General features: G+C 36.5%; 1 protein-coding gene across 9 annotated transcripts in view; it reads left to right on the top strand.

Moving 5' to 3' along the window:
* Positions 1-25,177, top strand: part of CELF1 (CUGBP Elav-like family member 1) — a 56,374-nt gene that overhangs the window by 8,530 nt on the left and 22,667 nt on the right. For 4 of the 9 annotated variants that reach the window (XM_070936979.1, XM_070936970.1, XM_070936962.1 and 1 more), the window contains exons 1-4: positions 4,031-4,114; positions 9,857-9,900; positions 11,735-11,848; positions 24,285-24,472. In XM_070936979.1, the coding sequence (XP_070793080.1) occupies positions 11,778-11,848; positions 24,285-24,472 (259 nt within the window). In that variant the 5' untranslated portion in view covers positions 4,031-4,114; positions 9,857-9,900; positions 11,735-11,777. Of the gene's footprint in view, positions 1-4,010; positions 4,115-9,856; positions 9,901-10,467; positions 10,521-11,734; positions 11,849-24,284; positions 24,473-25,177 lie in introns of those variants that run through there. The other 5 variants (XM_070936988.1, XM_070936998.1, XM_070936941.1 and 2 more) reach the window with 4 other exon arrangements.

The following is a 25,177-nucleotide window of genomic DNA, read 5'->3' as shown; positions in this document are numbered from 1 at the left end:
ACAGAAGATATTATTACAAGCCTAAAGTCTTTTTAAGAGGATTTTATTTACATAAGGGAATATTTTTTTAGTGGTGTGGGCAGAAGAATAAAGATACTAAGAATTATTAAGTATGGTAGTCTTGTAGGAAAGTGGGTGGAGACAGGTTAGTTTATTGATTGTTTAGTTTAAGAAAAGGGATATTATGTTTAGATATGAATATATGTAAAAGATTTGAGTTAAGAGATATAACGATGGGGGTGAAGGAAATGGGTAGACTATGAATTGAATAAATGTTAAATTAGAATTTATATAGTTTTACAGCGGAAGGTTGCTTTGAAATGTTATATTAATATACATAAAAGATTTGATTTAAGAGATATATCTATGGGGGGTTAGAAAAAGGGTAGATTATGAGCAGAAACCGCTAAACTGGGAGATATAATAATAATATTATGCTAAATTAGGAGTTATTATATAATGTTACAGTAGAATGTCTTTTTGAAATGTATAGCATAAGGGGGATATGATAATATTATTAGAAAGAAAGGGTCAGTATATAGGGATGGAGTAAGGGGATGGTAAAGTATTATATAATCTGTTATGAATTTGGGTTTTATTATGAAGAAGTCACAGGGGGAGGGGGGGGTTAGGGGGGGAAAGGGGGGGAAATTTGTATTTGAAAAACTTTTTCAATAAAAAAAAAAATTCAGAAAATGCCCAACTTTGCTCTGCTGGCACGTTACCCATGCATACACACGCACACACCCAGCAAAAGAGAAACAATTATATTTTCCCCATTTAGGCCATCCTTAACAATGGCATGTAGAAGCAGTGCTAATGCTAAGCCTCAAGTAGAGGCCTGGGGCTCAATTTTAGCCCTAACCTGACTGCTGCCACTCAAAAAGGCCACCTGGTGCTGTTCCCCAATCTGCTGTGTGCAAGTTACCTTCGGTAAGTATTCTCTTTTTATTGACAGGCCCCTGTAACCTACCCAAGGCTGCAGTGGGTTGCATGAGGCCTTAGTTCTTGGGACTTCAGAGAATACTCTTCCGCAGCCTCTGAAACTGCATAAAAGCACTCTCTGTTCTCACACAATTTTCAGAGGGTTTAGAGGTCATGTGATATCCCATTATCGTGTGGCCCCTGCAGCCTCCGAAAATCACACGAGAACAGGTCATGCTTCAAGAATAGTTATTAGGTATTGTTAAATGCTGGCATGCCACTCAAAACATTGTGGCATGTCACCATTGAGAGCCATGTCATAGGTTTGCCACCACTTTAGATTCTCTTGAATTTCAACTCTCCAGTGTAGCCAGCATGCCCATAATGAAGATTACTATGATGGTCAGTTTATCAATCTCTAGTTTAAAACTTTCCATTAAAATGCACATTCTAGGCTTACCAAATTACTATATGTCATTATTTCCACTTCTGTTTCATTTGTTTTCATGGTCATTTGTTTCTATTTTTTCCAAACAGAAATGGCCTCTTGGAAAACAAAGAATGAATCAAATATTGTAGAAAATACTAGGCAGCTTTTTGAGGCAGGAGCATAACAGATACCCCCATTCCTTTGATTTTTATTTTACTTGTTAAAATATTTTTCTCAGATTATCATTGCAGCTACCTGAGTACTTTTCATAAATATATTACTAAATAACTGTTTCTTATGCTACATTTTTCTTCATATCTGGCTCCTTGCTAATTTTTTTCTTTTGTCCTGAAAGATAAAATCCCCATGGCACCATCGTTAATCTGTCTAGTGCTTTAATAATTCTTGTCATATTGCTATTATGGACAAGTGAAGGCAGTTTCCTGGAATTTGTCAGTCATCTTATTCCATGTTTATATGTACTGAGATGGCATGTAGACAGAGCCTTATATATCATCTCTGAACATTAGAAGCCTACCTCCCATGAATTGAAATTGGAATGTGGCTGATCTTTATACTTTCATTCTAATGAGACTAGCTTTTCTCTGAGTTCTTTAGCATATACACATTTAGAAGAGGCAGTCATTTTCCCCCCATTGGAGTTTATAGCTGCAGAAACAGCAAAAGAAATGTATGCTGCTCTCCTACTTTCTCAGTACAATTCAGGGTAATATTTATATTGTTTGTTACATGACAGTCCTTTCCTTTCAATTACAGGTAGTCCTCAATTAATCGCCATTAATTCCGTGACTGTTCAAAATTACATTGAATGAATTCTACTTATACCTGGTCCCTGAAGTTATGGCCATTGCAGCTCCCCCATTATCACATAATCAAAATTTGGGTGTTTGGCAGCCCTCTACACATACAACTTCAAGTCTCCCCATCCACCTGCCCCCCCCGCCCCCATAATCTCTGCCCTTGTGGCCACTCTGCTCAATGGCATTCCTCAGTGACCATGGTACTGAGACTGAAGTAGAAGCCCAGGATCTTCAGCAGTCTCAGCCAGCCAAGAAATTAATGTCACGTAGGGCAGGGAGCTTTACTGATACCAAGGGGAATATCAAAGATACATTACCTATTTCTGCCCTAGAATCTCAGTAGTAATTCAGATCACATCTTTATAAGTATGAAGCTAAGATGTGCTTCAGTTAGTATCAGTTTGCACTTATCTGATCTGTTGCCCTCCTCTCAATTACAAGGCTTAATATTTGGTGGAGCCTAAATATAATGTCTGCTATTGTTGAAAAATATTCACAATTGAGGTTGTATGTGCTGTAGTTTTGAAGACGTGTCTCAATAATCAGCGAATTAGTGAAATGTAATGGTTAGGGACTTGAATTAAAGAGGAGAAAGAGATTTAGGTTTACCTCTCAGCTAGGGTTGCTTCATGGGCAGCTTTGAGTGAATCAGTCCCTCTCAGCCAACTTGCCTGTAGGATTTTATTTTGGGGAGAAAATGGGTAGAGGGAGTAATATCTCTACTGTTGTGAACTCCTGGAGGCAAGTCAGTATACAAATAAATTATTTGAACAAGCAAAATTGCTATTGTAGACTGAATTTAACTTAAAATTGCATGCTGCTTAATATGGGATAGGTTATTGTTCTAACCTTTTTTTATTGACATTGATTAGTAGACACTTCCCTTCTTTCAGGCTTTCTTTTATGCCCAGGATTAAATTTGGGACCTTCGACTGTCATAATATGTGCTTTATCATTGAGCAATAACCCTTTCTATTTAAAATCCTTAAATTTTTCTGAAGATTGTAAATTTAAACCTTTTCAAATATTATTAAACCTTTTCAAATATTGGTGAAATCTGTAGGGAAAATGGCTAGAGGCTTCTTTAGGAAGCCCTCTGTGTATTTATACCCTTAGTTTATTTACTACTTTTGGGGACAACAGTTCAGTACTTCCTGTTACCACCACCTATCTACCTCCTAAATCTATTTTCTGTGAGAGGTAGGTCTTTTATGCCCTAAGCTGCTATTCTGGCAATTAAAAAGTCATAATTTCAGTGGTGCCTCCTCTTGACTCTGAAACTTAGAGGCACAGGGACAGGATTCACTCTTTCCTAGTGACTTTTGTGAGCTAAGCCAGTTTCACAAGGCATAAACAAAATCAAAACTTTTTAAAGGAAAAGTAAGATGTAAATAAAACAAAAAAAATCTGTTTTAACTTGGAGTAATAAGATATAAACATTCATTGTTGAAATAAATTGCAGAACTGTCCAGTTCAAGTTATATAGAAATTGGCAAATTGTTAAAAAGGAAAAATCTAAAATACATATGGTGTTCTTTATTAAAAGTGGAGGTCTCTATACCCAAAGTTTCCAGAAAAAGATAAGCAAAGTTACATATTATTGTTATGGATCACCAGAATTTCCAAAGAAAAGCATGTATCTTCAGCAGACAGCCTGAAATATAGATAAAAGATCAAATAAACCTCCAGATATCATACCCTATATGAAATTGTGACACCTCACACCAGGCAAATAAATAAATAAATACACAAATAGACACAAATGCCTGGCTTGAGATTTTTGCTATTTACTATAGAAATAGCAGGTTTCTGAAGCAAATGTGTTTCTACCTCAGTTTCCTAGACTTTTCCAGCTTCTTGCAAATACAAACTGTTACTCAGAGATTGATGAAGAGATGGAAAACCTTGCTCTTTTCCAGCCACAGTCCACAGACTTCTGGTGAGTTCTTTGTTGTAAAAGGATCAACCTTTTGTATTTATAGCAGAGGGAGGGGCTCAGGTAATCTGACTCGGCACATAATTAAGAACCATGTGTCACTTATGCCATGTGGGGTGTTAATATGTTCTATCTGGCAAGCAAGTTACAATCACAACAGCTACATTCTGAGAGTGAAAGGCTGGAATCCTTCTGTTAAGGAGTTCTGTATCTTTTATAAAAACTTCTTTGTCCTGTACAAGTTTTGGTAGCATATGGGGAACAATATTGGCTCACAAGGCAGAGAGTAGTATAACTACAGTAGAAAGCTTCTGACCACGACCAAATTGGGTTCCCACCAAAAAATTCACAAAATTTTTGAATCTGGTCACAAACACATACTTGGGTGGTGATCAAACACGGCCACAGCCAATTTCCCCCATCAGAGCCATTTTTTTTTGTAAGCAACAAATTTCCTGTTGTTTATTTACAAAAAACAGCCACCCACGTGTGGCCACTGCATTAATTTTGCAATTAACCATGGCCTCTAATCAAGTGAATCTGTCTTGGCTTGGCGATGGATCCTGCCTCAGCTTCACTTGGCCATCATACCTTCAGTTCCTCTCACTGCCCACTCCCCGAGACGCCCAACCTTTCTTCCAAGCACGCCCCCTAAGGCTCACGCTTCTTGAAAAGTCGCTTCTCCCTCACTTCCCCCAACCAGCGCTGTTGCTTCTGGAGCCCCTCACCCTTTACACCACTGCCCCTGCCCCTGCCCCAGCCCCAGCCAGACTGCCATTAACGCCCCCGCCTCGGCCAGTCCTCTCAACTGCAGACCAGAGAAAAGAGCCGATCGCCAGTGCTCTTCGGCTCCCGGACCTCCCTTGACTCCATCGTGCTACGGAAACAGCTGCCCTCTTGGCCATCATACAGTGCCCCGCCTCTCTATGTCCGCAGCTGCCGGAGCAGTGCTTCCGCCTCTTCTTTAGAGTTCCTCTGATTTGCCCCATTATACATTTATTTGAAAAATATTTCTTCACACAGCACGCTGGGACTTGAAGTAAAATTGACAAAAACACCGGAGAGAACTACAAAACATGGACTACCATGATTTAGACTCTGTCTTAGGCGTCTAAGAAAGTGCCTATGTAGAAATACAAATGAGCTATAGTTTGTAAGGGTCTGGAACAGATTGATCGCATTTACATACAATCCAATTTCGGAAATTAGGTTCGGGTCACGACCAAATTGGGTTGCGACCAAAGTTATGGAACGAATTATGGTCGTGACCAGAGGTTCTACTGTATATGGCCTGCTGGTCAAAATATTAAAAAAAATGATGTTTAATATTTTCAAAGAATGCTGTATGTATTATGAATACAGCAAATAATTTGGAAGGTTACATGTTCTTTATCTCAGTAAAATATATTAAAAGTCTTGATTGACCAAAATTATGGGTGTGAAAAAACTACTGGCCTATCTGGTAGTAGACACACACATGGAAGATTGAGACTTGAAATGTAAGAAAAGTAAATGGAATATTAAAGTCTGGTATGTGAAACAAAAAACAATTGAAAAGTTGTAATAAATATTAAAATATTCTGATTTTGTGGAGCAGAGTTGATAAATGTGTATAGGGAAGTAAAAGATGTACTTAATTATGAATAAGAAGACTAAAATGTCAGAACATATGATTGCTATCAGTTAGATTGTGGGTCTGTATGAAAATAGGAATTTATAAGTTGCATATTTTTTCAGGAGTATAAATGATAATGGAAGAACCAGAGCTCAGTTTTGGTAAAAAATGTACAAACTCCCTCCTTCCTGACATACAGGTTGTCCTCAACTTACGACCACAATTGAGCCCAAAATTTTTGTTGCTAAATGAGACATTTGTTAAGTGAATGTTGCCCCATTTTACGACCTTTCTTGCCACAATTGTTAAGTGAATCACTGCAGGTGTTAAGTTAGTAACATGATTGTTAAGTAAATCTGGCTTCCCCCATTGACTTTGTCAGAAGGTTACAAAGAGTGTTTACATAACTTTGGGATATTGCAGTCGTCATAAATATGAGTCAATGAATAGATAGTCTTCCAAGCGCCTGAATTTTGATTATGTGACCGTGGGGAAGCTGCAGTGGTTGTAAGTGTGAAAAACAGTCATAAGTCACTTTTTTCAATGCCGATGTAACTTCAAACAGTCACTAAATGAACTGTTGTAAGTTGAAGACTACCTATTCATTTTCCTATCCTCTTTCAAGATAAGCAATGTTATGTGAATCTTTGAAAAGGCGTAAGAATTACAAAAACATTAAAGGCTTAAGATCAGAAAAAGAAAAGGAAACATACTTAAAGCTAGTTTATTCCAGTGCCATTTTCAGGTTATGCCAGTCTAGAACATAACATGCATACACTGTTCTGGACATACAACAGATAAGTTTTGGTGGTCTCTATTTGGATTGAAATGCATATTCTGGTAGAATTCTTTCCAGTAAAGGATGTAATACTGGTAAGGGGGCAGTTATGGGAGAGGAGTGGAAAGAGTGCAAGATTTACCAACTTTGCCCAATCAACAAATGTGCAATAATGTTTTATTCTGAAATTCATATATGCATGATGTATGAACATCAACTTGAGTACAAAGATATTATGTAACAAGAGGGAAGAAGGAAACATTAAGTATAAAAAAAGTGATCCAGTGATTCAGAGAGCCAGAAATGAATACAAAGGAAAATTCTTTGATGGACATTGGATTTTTATTTTTAAATCTCCATTTTGAATATGTAGACTAAGCAAAAAGCTTTTCATTTTATACACAAGGAAACAAATGAACATAATGTGATCTTTTTACGATGAACAATTTAGAAAATGACTTTTAGATGAGAATATTCAAGTTCTATTTTTAAAAAAAGAATTAGAAGATAAATGGATCGATTGAATGAAAATGGACTTTAGGAAAGAGAATGTATTGAAAGCTGCTTGGAACAGAATGAGACAAATACGTACTTCTGTGGAACTACTTCACTAATTGTGGAACTCTACATTTGCATACGTAGACTTATCCAAATAAGAATTATGAAAAAAAGATGCTTCATGGAAAAATGAGATGAAAGGTGAAAAAAATGACTTGGAAAATCAAAATCAAAAAGATAATGTATAATATGCATATAGAGAAAAAGATAGTTGTAAAGTATTAATTAAAAAGGTCAAACACGAAAAGAGAAAGTGCAAAGCAATTTTAATGAAAATGTTTCAGTAGGGGATGAAACAATTATTTTCGTGAGATTGTGGGGGTTACTGTGTGAATCCCAAAATAGGCACAACCTTTTAAAAAGTGTATTACATTTTTATATCTATAGAGCCAAACAATTGCATGTCTGTGCAGGTGATCCTAGACCTATGAACATTCGGTCAGTGGCTATTCCAAGTTAAGACAACAGTGAATGAATGGTGGGTTACAACTGGTTCTCAGAATTCCAGTTGTCCCAGCATCCTAATGGTCATGTGATTACCATTTGCAGTTACAACTGGTTTACAAATATCCCACAATCATGTGATTGCGATTTTGTAACCCTGTCCATTTCCCTGGAAAGTCAAGAGGGAAATAGGCAGCGAGGGTCACAAGCCGCTGGGGTATGTCTCCCCACTCATGCACCCTCCTCATCCTCTGTGCCCTCAGTCTGCATAAGTCATTCATGCATCTCCATCAGTGTTGGGTTTCTACTAATTCGCCCCGGTTCAGGCGAACTGGTAGTGGTGGCGGTGGGAGGCTCCGCCCACTCGCCCAGACATCATCACGGATGTTCTGCGCATGCGCAGAAGCCCTGAGCATGAGCAAAGCAAATGCACACATGCACACATTCCCAATTTCGAACCAGTAGCAGAGGTAAGTGGAACCCGCTATTGATCCCCATGCATCCTCCCCAACCCAAATTGCATCACTGTACACCCTCCCCAAGCCATATGACGTCTCTTGCATACCCTCTCTAACCCATGCACCACCTGTTTCCCTTCACACCCTCCTTGACTTATATGGCACTTCTCATACTTGCTCCCCACTCCCTCTTCTACCCAGCAGCATCAGCCTATTCCTCATGGGCTTGACACTTGCAACTTCCTGCCTTTGCAACTTCCTGCTGGCTTACCCACTCACCCTCTTTGGTTGTGGGAGGCTGGACGAATTTGCCTCCCTTAATGAGTGTGGGTTTCAGGTAACGATAGGAACCAGGACTATAGGGGTTGCTGTCATTAAGCAGTGCAATTGTACTTTACAGATGCATTGCTTAGTAACAGAAATTCCAGTCTCCATTGCTGTTGTAAGTTGAGGACCACCTGTACAATAGAGTGTTTATATGAAGGAGCTTTGCATGTGTATTCTGCTAAATCTCAGTTCTTACTTAGATTATGCCAGAAGTAGGACTTAAATATAGCCCAGCATCTCATTTCTCTCAGTGCCCAACCACAAGTTGACAAGAAGTACTCAGGAAATTTAGGACAAATCAAAACAATTTTTTTAGCAGCAAGTGGTTAATTTAAAGCATTTGCTACAGCAGAATAATAACCACTTAGATAATGGCTTTAAGAGAGCAGATTTCTACTAGTAGTTAACAGTACATCATGGCATTTTCTGCAACATTAAAGGTTAGTGTGCCACTGAATAATAGAAACACTAGGGAAAGTCTGTTATATTCATATTCTGCTTGTGAATTTAATACCTTTTATATGTTTATATAAACCCATCTGTGTATAAACCTATTTTTAATTTTAACAAAATCATAAAAATGTGTCATCTGTGGATAAACCAACCTCAAGAGTTGTACTTTAATTTTCACAATTGGTTTCTCCATGGGTGGCAAATTTTTCATGGTTAAAATTTTGAGGGTTTGCTTCTTCATGGACAGGATTAATTATGAGTATACATAGGATGTATGGATAATTTTAAAACATATATATTCTCATAGATTAGCACCGCTTTAAGGTGCTGGCTCTCGCCTATAAAGCCGTACATGGCACGGGCCCAGGGTACTTGCGGGACCACCTCCTACTGGCCTCCCACTGCCCAGTGTGATCACATAGGGCTGCCCTCCGGGTGCCATCAGCCAGACAATGTCGGCTGGTGGCCCCCAGATTGAGAGCATTCTTGGTGGCCGCGCCAACCCTCTGGAATGAATTACCCTCTGAGCTCCGGACAGCCCCTGATCTCCGTTCCTTCCACAAAGATCTTAAGACCTGGCTTTTTACTCAAATCACCTGATCTGGTTGGGTTTTTTAGTTAACTGGGGGATTTTAAATTGGATTTTTAATGCTATTTAGTGTTATTGTTTTTATTGTCATTTTGTACTTGTGAGCCGCCCCGAGTCCTTCGGGAGAAGGGCAGCATATAAATTTTAATAAAATAAATAAATGAATAAATAGATAAGCCCAGCTGTGAATAAGCTTAGCCCAAATTTTGGATGTATTTTGTTACCTAAAATTCTCAGATTATCCCCAAGTACGTGGCAGGCTTTTCTCTCTTATGCTCTTTTATAGGGGCATTCTCTGTCTTCTCATCTATGTAGAAATAGGTAGAAAATTTGTGTTATCTCCAGTTTTCCAGATTATTGGATTCACAGTTAATCATTCCTCCTTATTTGTGAGATTAATGGGAGATAGAATCAAGCTACATTTGAAATACATTAATAAGTTAATACATTAATAAGAATTAATACATGAGTGAGATTAAAAAAATATGTTTTAACATCTTGGTATTTGCCATGTTAAATGCAGATGTTTATTGATTTTACCAAGGGGAAAAAAAAGAAGAAAATAATGTGAGTATAATTTTTGCCCTAATATGTTGTGGAGTAAAATTGATACTGAATCAGCAAATATAACCTATTATAGTGTTATCCAGAATCAGTAAATATAAAATGTAATTGTAAACAAGCAAATATATTTGAAGTAGATAGAGATTAATGCATTAAATGTGTATGGCAGTTCACTTTGGGGGAAAAAGTATAGAATTATATCTTTGAATATTCTAATGAATGTGATTTTAAAAAACTGTAATTTTCAGGGTTTTAAAATTGGCCTGCCTTAGGTGGTGTACGTGACATGTATTTTGATAGAATTGTGTATGTGTGTATCTCTTTATCTCATGGTGGCATAGGGGAGTTGGAAGTAGATATAAGACAGGCAACCATGGCTCCTGTTGCTAGGAAGCCTTTTACATAGAACATTTTATGGCATGTTTTTATTTAGTTAGTATCTACACAGCTTACTTGCTACATGATAAATAAGGACAATTATATACTCAAAAAATATTTGCTGACAGTTAGATTACAGAGATTTATTCAACAACATTTTTAGAGCTGCATTGTTTTTACAGGACTAAACCCTGAATTTGAATCCTGTAGAGCTTGTATCTTGAGAAAAACGTTCAACATGCAAAGTAATAATTTCAACGTAGTATTAGTATTGTTCATTTCTATGGAGGAAAGATCATACTAGTAATTTGTTTATATTTTCAAGAATGTTTGAATAGTTTCTGAATTTCTTTAACAATGAATTTGCGGAGCTGGCAATTATCGGTAATCCTTGACTCGCAACCACAATTTGGTCCAGAATTTCCATTCTAACTTGGTGCAGTTTAAAGCAAGTCATCATGTGACTAGACCCAATTTTAGGACCATTTTTTTTACCACGGTCTTTAGCGTGATCACTGCAGTCATTAAATAAAACCTCACAATCCGTAAGTGAATCTGGCTTCCCCAGTTGATTTTCCTTGTTAAAACTGACTGGGAAAGTGGCAGATTGTGATCACATGATTGCAAGATCCTGCAGTCCTCATAAATGCAAATCAACTGATCACATGACTGTGGGGGTGGTGCAACAGTCATCAAGGCTGGGTTGTCAGTCACTTTTTCCGAGGCCATCATAACTTTGAAATGTCATTAAACAGTTGCAAGTTGAGGAATACCTGTATATATAGTGTCTCTTGTATAGTTATACATTCAAGGCAGAAATAATATTTGTTTAGTTATTTTTCACATTTTTAAACCACTCCTCCCTTATAATTCCTTATATCTGGGTTTATAAATCTTACTGGGAAATAGCAGGTGGGGTGAGACTAGTTACATATTATTTTTACCTGGATCAAATCAGCATGCACTACTTTATAATATTATCTTGCCTCATATCAGGAGCATAATGTAATGAGTACACACACCAGGAACTCGGTGTATTACTGAGTCCTGTAATATTGTTCCATTTAAATGTAATATTTACTATCATTTTTTGAATAGAGAGTGTGATTAGATTTATGAAGTAAGTTAGAGTTCCTTCTGCTCTGTTGCACACAAACATCTTTGTGGATCTGACACTGTTTATCTAACAGTGCGCTCAATACTGCTTGAGTAGGGGAAATTGCACAAAACAAGTCCAGTGCATCAGCATTTTCATTGTATACTGAGCTGAGTCTCTTCATATGGTCACATCCCCTTTTTAATCCTGGTCCTCATGTTTCTTTCCCAGTCCAGCCTGTTTTTGTGGTGTCTGTTGCTGGTCTCCCTGAGCTTATGTTCCTGTGGTTTGAATGTTTTTCTATGTGGCTCAGTGTGTTAAGACCTGCAGAACTTAAGTGGTGGTATTCAATTGGTTCGACAGGACAGTGATCTAGCATTAGTGGTTTGTGGTAAGCAGAGAAGTGATGGCTGCTTTTAAGTTGGATTTCCTCCCAGAAATGATGGTGGATCATTGCTCCTTGAATGCCAGCCCGATGTAAGTATTTTGTTTTCAAAGTCATCTACATTGATTGCTTTGAGTTTATTATTTTGAAGGGTTTGGGGGTGGGAAGTTTGCTCAATTGAGATTTTTTAAAAAAGCAAATACATGTATTTAACTAATAAAATGGAGCCTGAAATATATTTAGTTAGATCAGTATTGGGCAAAATAGTCAATTGTTCCATAGTCAGCTAATTCTAGGGAGATACATTTTATTTGTAAATATGTAGCTAATAGTAATAAAGCTGTATAATTTGGCATGTCATTCTAATCTAGGAAGTAATGCCCTAAAATACATGTAAATCTTTGTAGCTTGATATTTAGCACATTAAATATGCAATTTAATGTACTATATTTCCTCACGCTTTGCTATATTTTAAACCCAATTTTTTTAAAGAATTAATTACTATGGGCAACATAGTTATCAAAGTATTACAGTTATCTATGATTTTTTATTGAAGTATTCACTACATTGGAATAAATTGGCTTCAGGTAAGTGTGCAAAGTATGTTGACTTATATTTCTTCAGATAAACTCTCAGTATGCTTTATGTTAAAGTACATTAGAGTCCCTCAGTCTTTATCAATACATGATAACTTCTCTGAATTAATAGTTTGACATGGTTGTATATGTCCATAGAGCTTTCTAGAATATAAGAGATCAAGTCCCTTCCTCACATAACTTGAGGAATCTTAATTCAGTGAAAGAAAAAGAAACACTATGGGAAGGGGAAGAGGAGTTCGAATTAGAGATATATAGAAAATAATGCATTACTTCAGTTGGAAATATTTAGACTGAATCACAGCAGAAATGGAAATGTGTCTATCAACATTTATATCCTAAATAAATTGCCTTTCAGACAGTACTCAACAATTTATAGATGTATTTAGTTTTACTTGATAATAGTTTATGGCAGAAATCCTCAGGTATGCATTTTATTTATTCAATTTATAAGGCCACCGATATCAAACAAGTGACTGAAGGGTGAACAATATAAAATCAATTAAAACCGAATTACAAGCACAACACACAAAAAATAAATACAGCTGCCAAGATATTACAATCCAACCAGCAAATGGGACCCTTAACAAAATGGGACCCTTACCAGATCCCAGTATATAACTGGGTCTTTAAGATCTTACGAAAGGCCAAAAGGGTCAGGGCTATTCTAATCTCTGAAGGGAGAATGTTCCAGAGGACATTTTTGTTAAGCTGTCAGTGTTAATTGTATGTTCCACCAAGATTCACTAAAATACTTCAACATTTATATTTAATATCAAAATGTAATTGCTTCTCCATTTGGTAGAGCTTATCCCATATCTTCATTTAAATAAGAAAGATGCATTTTTTTTCTTTAAATATATTTCTTAAGCTTTGAATTAATTAAAAAAGAAGTCATAACAGTACCTTAAATTTGTTCATTGGGTTTAACAAATTAAGCATAAGATGATAACGGCCATTAGAAATAAATTTTGAAAATTTTGAAACAAATTTCATAAAGAAAATAGCATTAAAATTATACTTCAAATCTCACTTGAATTATTATTGTTTTTCCCCCTGATGGTCAGTAAAGAAATAGATGTTGGCACTTCTTGGAAATTATGCTGCACACTCCTTAGGTAAATTTAAAAATTGCCCCATATACATATTCTACTTTGGTTCTAAACTCCAAATATTAAATATATATATTAAAGGGGAAGGAAGATCACGTATGATATAAAAGGATTAAAGAAGAAAACCTTTGTAGTCTTTTGTTACTTTTAAGGATTAATATTGGGGAAATTATTCTACAAATGCTTTTAAATACTTAAAATTTAGCATACTTTATTCCTTTGAGGTGGCTATTTAAAGCAGGAGTGTCAACTTGATTTCATTTGAGGGATACATCAGGGTTGGGTTTGACCTCAAGGGGCCAGGGTGGACATGGCCAGCTTGATGTCACTCGTGTTGGGAGTGCCTGTGGTGACCCGAGTGCTCTGCCAGGGAAAACGGGCTCCCGAGCTCCGTTTTTGGCTGTGACGGCCTCCTGCAACCTTCTGCCAGTGAAAATGGGAATGAATATAGTATATCCAATTCAAATTTTATTTTTATCTCCAAGGAAAATAAGATAGGAGTTTTAAAAATGTCTTTTATTGATTGAAAAGTATAAATGCATTAAGGAGACAGCTGTCATCGAAAGCAGTGCAACCCTCAATGAGTATTTTATCTATAGTATCCATGGCAGCTTAGCATCTTGCTAGCAGCAGCATTTGGGGAAGAATCCATTTAGTTGAGCTTATTTTGATCGTTTTAAGGTAATTATTTAAAGTACATCCATTTTTATCATTTCTACCAATTACAAAATTGATGAATTACCAGTAAAAATGGGTGGTTTACATTTTACAAAGGAATATATGCCCTTATCGAATTTATGTGCCTGCATTCTACCTCTTAATTTTTTTTACCTACTGTATTTTTCGGAGTATAAGACGCACTGGAGTATAAGACGCACCTACCTTTTTTGGGTTTTTTTTTTTAAGGGTTTTTTTTTTTTTTTTTTTTTTTTTTTAGACAAACACAAATACAAACATACAATGTATTTTCTTTGGACAGAGTATTTGGCTGGTTTACAAATTTAAACAGTGTTTAGTCATTTCAATTAAATTTACAATTTCTATATTTCCTTTTTGCCATATTTATTCCTCATCTATTTTTTTAAAAAAACCAATATTACCCTTCATCCTCATCTCTAATCTTAATCAAATTCAATTTTTCCCTTCTATTCTATATTATACCCCTTCCCATTGTCATCTATTTTTATATCCATCCTCACATTGGTTAATTATGTAATATTACAATTGTTTAATACAAATTCAACATTTTAATATAAATCAATTAGTTATATAACTATCTATTTTCTATATTAATCAATATGAACATGAATATTCCAATTATTTCCATGCAATCCAATTTCTTACAAATTAATTAATTATATTTACCAATAATAATAAACCAAATAATTTCCCCTCTTACGTTACTCATTTTCACATCTTAAACTCTCCCAATAACCCACATAGTTTTGCCCATATAATCCTCCAAATCACAACTTAATCATTTCTACTTTCATCACAATATATAATTAAAAATATTTCAATCATTACTATTTCCCTAATTAAATTTAGCTGTTATCCAAGCTACAATTTAATCCTTTTTTACTTTCACCACCATATACCATTAAAGGTATTTCAATTGTTACAGTTTATACTTATTCATATTTCTAAACAAAATAAAAAAATAAAAATTAATCAATGTCTAGATTTCAAAAATACAAATATTCCAATTATTATTCATTTCATTTTTACAATCATGATTTCCCATTTATTTCTTACTACTATTCATATTTCAATTCTAAATATGTATAACATTTTTCTCTTTCATTTCTTTTTCTTCCTTCCCATTTTTATTTTTGCCTTTTTCTTTCTCCTTTTTTTCTTTTGTGTTTAAAATCTTGAACTCTCCTCTTTTGCCCTAAATTTCCCATTGTTTGTACCTACCTTTTTTAGTGAGGAAAAAGAAGAAAAAGAAATCTCCCTCTGCCTCTGCCTAATTTTGCCTCGCTGCAGCAAACAGCCTGCTTTACTTTCAGTTTCATTTTCAGCGTAGCTTGATTAGCAAAGGGAAAAAAAATCTTCTCCAGCAATTTAGCTCTTTGCAGCAAGCAGCAGAGCCCTGCGCAAAACAGCTGAGAGCAAATCAGCTGAGAGTCGGGAGGCTGATCTAATCAACTTGTTAATCAACTAATTAGCCTATGCTGAAGCTGAAAGGAGCTGTTTTTTCTTGCTGTTTGCTTGCAAGGAGGTAACTGTTGCGAGCCACAGGCCAAAGGGTGGGGGCCAGTGGGTGGGCAGGGCTACATTTGGTGTATAAGACGCACCTAAATTTTCACCCCCTTTTGGAGGGTAAAAAGGTGCATCTTATACTCCGAAAAATACGGTATTTCCCAAAAGGAGAAAATCACATAGACTTAGTCATGCAGTGTTCTGTAGGGTCACCACCACAAGTTCATAGCTGAAGGGCAAATATTTGCAGGCCATTGTATGATTTATAATCAGATGCTTAACTGTTTTGAAACTTAATTAAGACCTCAGAATAAATGAAAAAGTATATCCACAGTAGAAGCTATTAGGATGTTTATGTAAAATTCCCCAAAGTGGAGGAAACTGGATCTCTTACTAATCAACTTTGTTTACAGTTTGTGTTTGATATTCTGGACAGTATCTTTCTCTGAAATTGCAACTGGCATGGCAGCTAGTTGATTCCCTATTTTATCATAAACAGACATTTCGTGAAGCTAGAAAGCAATGTGGATTCTATGATTTTTTTTCCCCCATGTTATCTCTAGGTTAAAATCCAGAGTTTCCAGTTTAAAGTTAAAATATAACATTGTGTTCATTTATAATCATTATATCTTAAAAATAATTTATGATGTTTGCTGAAGCTCAGTTCTGCTTGCATTTGGTTGTCCTTTTTGGGTTTCACCAGCATTAACACAACTGCAGGGTGTACAGATAGCCCTCAAGTTGCTAGGGTATTTGATACTGGAATTTCTGTTCCTAAGTGATGCAGTTGTAAAGTGCAACATCACATGACTGTATTGCTTTGTGACAGCAATTTCCTGCCAGCTGCCAACTACCAAGTCAATGGAGAAGGCAGCAGAAAGTTGGAAGTCCCAGATGGCTTATAGTCAGGCTGACAGATAGGTAAGCAGCTTCTGCTATGTAGGAAAATGAGCAAGGGATGTGTGTGAGGCCGGGAGGCATGGTGCTAGTGTTGTGGGACTTGAAATGCTACTGCTCGGTAACTGAAGATGGCCAGAGGGGATGTGCAAATGGCTGGGGGAGGGGGGGGCTGCAGTGTAAGTGCAGTAGGGCTTGGGGTAGTTGCTGCTGGGTGGGAGAGGGTACATGAGTGCAACAAGGCTCAAGGAGAATAGGTGGCTGGCAAGGTGCATGGGTGGAAGAGACTTATCCAAGCAACTTGCATCCTTTTTTGTTGGCCTCCCCAATGACTTGTGGGAAGCTGGCAAATTCTGATCCCATGACTATGGAATGCTGCAACTGTTGTAAGTGTGAACTGGTTGCCAAGCATCGGGATCACAATCACCTGATTGCAGGGGTGCTAGAAGAACTGGAACTTCAAGGTACAGTCATAACTATCACTTGTTCAGTGCCATTGTAACTTCGAACAGTCTCTGAACAAGTGGTCATTAGCAGAGGATTACAGTGCATATAGAAAGTCTACACAAAATGCCAGGTTTTTGAGATGTAAAATAAGCAGACTAAGATAAACCACTTCAGAAATTTTTCCTCCTTTAATATAACATAGAAGCTATACAATTGAATTGAAAAACAAACAGAAATCTTTTAGAAGAAAAAATAAAAATGAAAAACTAGAATAATATAGCTGCATAAATATTCATGTGCTCTTATAAGTAGGGATTTGGCTGGGTTCAAAATTAACCAATCAAATTCAAACTGATGATAAATACAAGTAGTCCTCGACTTACAACAGTTCGTTTGGTGACTGCTCAAAGTTACAACGTCATTGAAAAAAATGACTTATGACCACTGTTTTTCACAATTACAACCTTTGCAGTATCCCCATGATCACGTGATCAGAATTCAGATGCTTGGCAACTGGTTCTTATGACCATTGCTGTGTCCCAAATTCATGTGATCACCTCTTACGATCTTCTGACAAGTAAAGTCAATGGGGAAGCTAGACTCACTTAACAACCCAGGTTACTAACTTACCAACTGCAATGATTCACTTAACAACTGAGACAAGAAAGGTCGTAAAATGAGGCAAAATCCACTTAACAAATATCTCACTTAACAACAGAAATTTTGGGCTCAATTGTGGTCATAAGTTGAGAACTACCTGTAGTAATCAGTACACATCTTCCATCGTTTAAAGTGACACTGATGACGCCCATATAAAATTCAGCTGTTCTAGTAGGATTTGTCTGACATTAATTCAGTTACCTTTTATAGCAAAAGCCATGGTCTGCAAAAAGCTTACAAACCAACAAAGGATCTCATTGTTGGAAGGTATCAAGTCAGGAAAAGGGTGCAAAAACTTTCCAAAACATTGGCTATACCATGGAACACAGTGAAGACAGCCATCAACAAGTGGAGAAAACATGGCACAACAATGACAAAAAACTGGTTGTCCTTTCAAAATGGATGAAAAAAAACAAGAAGGAAATTGGCCCCAAAGGCTTCCAAGAGACCTGCAGCAACCTTAAAGGAGCTGGAGGAATTTCTGGAAAATACTGGGTGTGTACTACATGTGACAACAATCTCCCATATTCTTCATGTGTCTGAACTGTGGGGTACTGTGGCAAGACAGAAACTTTTTCTTACAAAGAAAAATATTCAGGTTTGGCTACATTTTGCAAAAACTTGCATCAGGGTGGATTTGATTTAAATCATAATTTTTAAAGAGCAACTGTCATCTCTGTCCCGCAGCAGCTCATCCTCTGATCCGCTGTTGACTTACCGACAGTCCCAATATTACAGAATATACAGTGTCATGCTACATAAGCTCCATTTCATGCTGAATAAATTACATTATTTGATGGTGGCTCAGCAGACTGATAGCATTGTGATTAACACCAGCTGTCTGCAATTATTGTAAGTTCGAATCTCACCAGGCTCAAGGTTGACTCAGCCTTCCATCCTTTCTAAGGTAGGTAAATTGAGGACCCAGTTTGTGGGGGCAATAAGCTGACTTCGTATAAATATATAAAAGTATGAAACGCATTGTAAGCCGCCTTGAGTCTCCGGAGAAGGGCGGCATATAAATCAAATAAAAAAAATTATTAATGTATCTTAAATAGAAAACTATTTTTAGATAGATTTTTACTCCAAAAGCATTTTATTAATTTTTTTTTATAAAAAAATATAAAAAAATCCAATTTAAATTTTTTAAAATGCTATTTTTTTTAAAAAAAAAAACATTGCTTTTTATCCACCCTGATCTACCTCAAGTCTGACAAAAGCATGTGGGAAAATGTATTATGGTCTGATGAGACTCAGGTTGAGCTTTTTGACCAAAATTTCAAAAACTATGTTTGGTACAAAACTGTGCATCACCATCATTACAGTTGATGTTTGGTGCATCAACTATGCATCACTGTGCATCACCAAAAATAGATCATATTCACCATGAAGCATGGTGGTGACAGTATAACAGGACTGCTTTTTTTTTCCATGTAGATCTGGGGCTTTAGTCAAGGTGGAAGGGATTATGAACAGTTCCAAATATCAGTCAATTTTGGCAGAAAACCTTCAGGCCTCTGCTAAAATAGCAATAGCAAATCACTTAGGTTTATATACTGCTTCATTGTATTTTATAGCCCTCTCTAAGCAGTTTACAGAGTCAGCATATTGCCCCAGCAATCTGGGTCCTCATTTTACTGACCTCAGAATGATGGAAGGCTGAGTCAACCTTGAGACAGTCAGAATTGAACTCCTAGCAGTGAGTTAGCTTGCAATACTGCATTCTAATCACTGTGCAACCATGGCTCTTGAAAATGCTGAATAGGAAGAGGAAATTTATCTTTCAACATGACGATCCAAAGCACATCTCAAAATCAACAAAAGAATGCCTTCACCAGAAGAAGATAAGTTTTGGAATAGCCCAGCCAGAGCCCGGACCTGAACCCAGTTGAAAATGTGGTGGTGTGGTGTGATCAGAAAAAGGGCTGTATACAAGAATTGCCCTCACAATCTGGCAGATCTGGAGTGTTTTTGCAAGGAAGAGTGGGCAAAGAGTGGGCAAAGATTGCCATGGCAAGATGTGCCATGGTGATGGGCTCTTACCCCAAAAACTGCTACTATAAAATCAGTAGGTGCTTCAACAAAGTATTTGTTTAAGGTGTGCACACTTATACAATCACATTATTGTAAGTGTTAAAGTTATTTTCCCTCCTAAAAGATTTCACTTTGGTTTTTGATGGGTTGTACAGTTTATATGTTATATTAAAGTTGGGGGGGGGAAATTGAAGTGATTTATTTTGATTTATTTTTTTTTTACATCTCAAAAATCTGGCATTTTAATGGGTGTATAGATTTTATATATCCACTATATCTGTAGAAAATCATGGAAGGTCCCTTTTTTTTATTTAAACCAGCAGAAATTTTATTTATTAATATTTATCCAATTTATATGGCTGTCCATCTCTGGCTCTTATACAAGGGAAAAGATTACTTGTATAATTGGAGTGTTTATGGATACAAGTAATCATTTTCTGTTTATTTAGTCTCAAAATTATAATGCTATTCTGGTGCTTGCACATTCATCAAAACTTAATAATAAATACTTCTCAAATTCAAATACTTAATGAGTAAAACAGGAAAACGACTGGATAAAAAGGTAGTTGCAGCAACTGAAGTAAAGTATTAAATGTATTTTACATTTCTTATAAAGATTATTCTAAATAAAAAGGGTGCAATCTAGTATATTGGAGAAGAGTTAAATTGTTTAGATATGCCCAGTTATGGTTCTTTCTCTTACTTCGATCAACTGGACATTATTATCATTCAACCATAGAGAAAGGCTTTATAGTTTATGAGATGCACAGTTTGGAAGACAGTGGCCTTTAAACAATTTGGCCCTAAGCCCTTTAGGCCTAACAAATTGATATTTGCTCTTCTTGTAAAATAGGTGTGTTATCATTATTGACAAAAATTTGTTTTTTATAAAATTAAAGAATTAAAACATTAGGAGTGACATTAGGAGTCATCTAGTCCATTGCCCTTCTCTCTAAATCATCTCTAACAGATTAACATCTACCTTGTGCCCAAAAATCTCCAGCAAAAGAAAACAACAATTTTCTTGTAGCCTTGACTGATAGCACATACAGTCAAAAAACTCTTCTTGAATCTAGTCAGAGCCTACTTTCTTAAAGGTTTTAACTCAATGGTTCTGATTTTGACCTTTGAGGCAATAGAAAACAAGATCATCCCATCTTCTGCATAATAGTTATTTAGATACTTGAAAGCTATCTGTCTCATCTCCCTGTCCCCAGCATCATTTTTTTTGTCGGCTAAATATAACCAGATGCTTTAACTGCTCCTTAACAGGTCTTGATTTCCAGACATTTTACTGTGTTAGTTGTCTTTGAAACTGCTTCTATTTGTCAGTGTCCTTAAAAAAAAAAACACGACCTTTGGTAACTAAAACAGAATATTGCAAATAAGGTCTGATCAAGGCAGAGTAGACTGGAAAAATTAAGACCCATGACATGGAGTTTGTGTTGCTATTAATCCCCCATCCTCCCCCCCCCCAATATTATCTTCCTTTCTAGTTAATGCATCACACAGCTATCTTACGTTGAATTTGTGATTGAGAAGGACACCCAGATTCTTTTCATGTACATTACTATCAAGTATCTCCCCCATTCCATATTTGTACCTTTCATTTTTCCTGCCAGATATAGAATTTTATTTCCTCCCTATTAAATTCCATTCTGTTCATTTCAGCCCTTTACCTGTTCCTTTCTAGATCTCTCTGGATCTTCCATCCACTCTGTACTAGCCATTTTTACCAGCTTTGTGTCACACTTAATCGCCATCCTCTCAACTTCCTCATCCATCATTGACCAAAGTGTTAAACAGCACAGGGCTCGGGACACAGCCTTGTAACCATCCACTTGATGCTACCCTCCAAGCAGAAAGCATCATGAGATAGTTCTTCAAGAGCTTTGCTGAAAACATTTCCCTGATGTGCTAACCTAGTACCTCTCTCAAAGTATAGCATGATATATTTGCAAACAAATGTGAGCTTCCTTACTCTTGTTAATTAGGGCATTCTCATCAAAGTGCTGTTTAATAATCTTAGGGTAATTATACATGAAATTACTGACAGGTCTGTAGTTTCCCAGGTCTTCCTTTTCAAGGATGTGGATGACATTTGCTGAGCCTTGCCAGTCTTTTAGAGTTCTGCAAGATTATTGAGAGTAATTTTGTGACCCCCTTCATTACCTTAAGATGCAATCTATATGACCCTGGAAACTTGAATTTATTTAAATTAACTTTTGTTTACTCTCTTCTTGTCCAACCTAAACTTCAGTTCCCTCCTGTGGCATCATAATGACCAGTTAGAGCTAAATTCCTCTTCTGGGAGAAGTCTGGCATAAAATAGGAGTCTTAAAAGTTCCGCCTTCTCACTATCACTCATTACCAATATGATGCTTTCTCTTGGCAATGGAGCACTTTGACTTATCTTTTATTTCTAAGTAGCCCCAGCTCATTCTGAGATTTAATCTTTCTGACATAATTTATAAAGTCCATTCCTATAATGGAGGAAAAAATAGAGTGCTTTGTTTTATCTTTCATTATGCATTCCTCCTTTAGTTTTGTTTAAGTGTTTCTTTTTATCTTCAGGATTTTAGACTATTTGTTTTGTTTTGTTGAAGTTAATGCTTTGCACATGCTTGTCCTTATGCGATTAGTAATCATTCTCAATCTGGTTAAATTTCAGTTGTCAATATCTGTCCATTACTGTAGAATTGCAATACCCTATGTTAAATCCAGGTCTTCTTGAATTAAATATGGCTTCCTTTTTCCTAAGTTTCTATTCAGTTTTAATATGACCTTCCATTAGAAAATGTGTGATCTAAATAGAAAGAAGTTTAAGAATCATAAGTTGAAATAAATCACTGTGACATTTCCCCTAATACTATTTAATTTAGTTCTTTAGTTCAGCAGGCAGAATTATTCCCATTATCTTCTATGAATGATGTGGCCCACTTTTGCCAGATCCAGAGTTGGTGATCACAAGTTTCCTGTGTTGAACAGCATCATAGGGTTTAAAAGTCCAATGGATGCTTCCCATCTCCATGTTACAATGATGTACCCCTCTCCTGAGCTCAGCTGCCCATTGCTCTGGAGTGATCATTCCATTGTGCTATTGTAATACAGGTAGTCCTTGACTTATGACCACAGTTGAGCCCAAAATTTCTGTTGCTAAGTGAGACAGATGTTAAGTGAGTTTTGCCCTATTGTACGATCTTTCTTGCTACAGTTGTTAAGTGAATCACTGCAGCTGTTAAATGAATAACACAGTTGTAAAATGAATCTGATTTCCCCTTTGACTTTGCTTGGTCAAAAAAGATGTTCACATGATCCCGGACATTGCAGCCATCCTAAATGTGAGTCATTTGCCAAGCACCCAAATTTTGATCACGTGACCATGGGGATATTGCGGTGGTCATACATGAGAAAATGGTCATAAGCCACTTTTTTTCAGTGTGGTTGTAACTTCAAACATTCACAAATAAGTCAAGGACTACCTATAGCAGTGATGGCTAACATCGTGTGCCAAAAGCGGGGGGAGCCGGGGGAGGTGTCACGTGCGTGCCCACACCCGTAATTCTATGCACCCCGCGCATGCATGCAAGATTCCCCCCCTTTTGGCACGGTGGGCCCAGTAGTCCCAATTTTTTTGCCCTCCCCAGGCTCCAGAGCCTTTCTAGGAGCCTGAGGAGGGTGAAAACGGCCTTCCTCCCTCCGGAGGCTGGAAACGGGCCCGTTTGCCAACTTCCGGTGGGACCGGAAGACCCGTTTTTTGCTCTCCTCAGGCTCCAGAGCCTTTCTAGGAGCTTGGGGAGGGAATAAACAGCCTTACCCACACCCTGGAGGCCCGCCAGAGGCCGGAAACAGCCCATTTGCCAACTTCCGGGCCCACCAGAATTTGGGGCCCACAGTATTTACTATGGCCCACAATATTTACTATGCAAAATTCTTATGGTTTGATACAAATCTGCATAATTATTCTTCAGTATCCAGAGACAGTTTCATTTTTAGAAGTACAAGTATATAGAACATGTTTTTTTCCAGATTAAGTTACATTAAAAAATGGAACAATTGAGTTGTCTAAAAAGCAGGTATATACTTTAAAAATAATTATGAGTTGAACCAAATTCTAATTATTTTTAAGTTAATTATTTTGAATATTTGAAATATATTTTTTTATGATGTACTGGAACAACTATCACTGATTTTTAAATTATAGTGCATTAAATAAAATTATTTATTGACTTTATATGTACTTTTAGAGAGTGTTTCAGTCACTTTGAAGTATTTATCTGCCCTGCTCTTACTTGTTTCAAATGATTATTTATCCAAAAACATTTTCATTTATAAGATGCTAAATAAAATTAGAAACTTTCAGCCATAATTGGGAGAAAGTAGTGAGTCATCAGCCAACCACCTTTTTTGTGTAGAAAAATATCCTGAAATTTTTTTTCTCTTAGCATTTCAAATTTGCGAGTTCTATTTAAATATGTTGAGTTTTAGCAATTTAAACACTGCATATGAAGTAAAAGGTTGATTGATTACCTTGCCAGTAAAATCACTTATCACATTTTTCTCATTGATTCATATAGCTCAAAGAAAATGAATGGCACATTGGATCATCCTGACCAACCAGACCTAGATGCTATCAAGATGTTTGTGGGCCAAGTCCCACGGAGTTGGTCTGAAAAAGACTTGCGAGATCTATTTGAACAGTATGGTGCTGTCTATGAAATAAATGTCCTGCGAGACAGAAGCCAAAACCCTCCTCAGAGCAAAGGTGAGAGGTTTTCTTCTTCCCATCAAGTTTTAGAAAGGCAGCATTTGGCTGCACTTAGGGCCACATGGAGAACCAAATGACTTAATGATTGGCATCAAGTGTACTGTAATTTACATTAAAAATTTTATCCAATTGTTTCCATTATTTATACCAACATATAGAGGCACCTACTGGCGTCATTCATTACTATATTTAATAGTAATACTGGTAGTAATAGTAAACTATTACAGTAATAGTAAATAGTTAATAATAACAATAATAATAAATTGAACTTATTTTTTATATTGTTATCCACAATGATATGTGCTAATTATGTTTTATAAATAGTGTTCATTTAGTATCCAATGAACATCTACAAAATTGGGTTCATAGTATATACAAGACTCTTTTATAAGACTGAAAATTGTTCTGACCCCCAGTCCAGTTTATAAACTACTAATTTATTAGGAGGACAAGGACATTATTAAAATACTTGATTCATATATGAGGTGTGTGGGCAGTTTATTTCAAGAGCAGATGAGTTTTTATTGGTCCAGTTATAAATTACAGTTTGGTGGTCTTATGTAGTAGGATGATAGCATCTGTGTCACTTCAGATGGTGGGCAGAGGGTGTTGGAGTAGAGGTAATACTGGGGAAAAAATTAGAAAAAGTAAGTCATCTTGCTCTGCTTTTTATTTGCAGGACATTTGGGTTTTCCCCCCGCA

This window comes from Pituophis catenifer, unplaced genomic scaffold (genome assembly GCF_029215685.1).
Source record: "Pituophis catenifer annectens isolate HBS135680 unplaced genomic scaffold, rPitCat1.0.hap2 SCAF_1, whole genome shotgun sequence".
NCBI classification, from domain to species: Eukaryota; Metazoa; Chordata; class Lepidosauria; order Squamata; family Colubridae; genus Pituophis; species Pituophis catenifer.
Note: the sequence above shows the minus strand (reverse complement) of the source record. Positions and strands in the feature narration are given on the sequence as shown.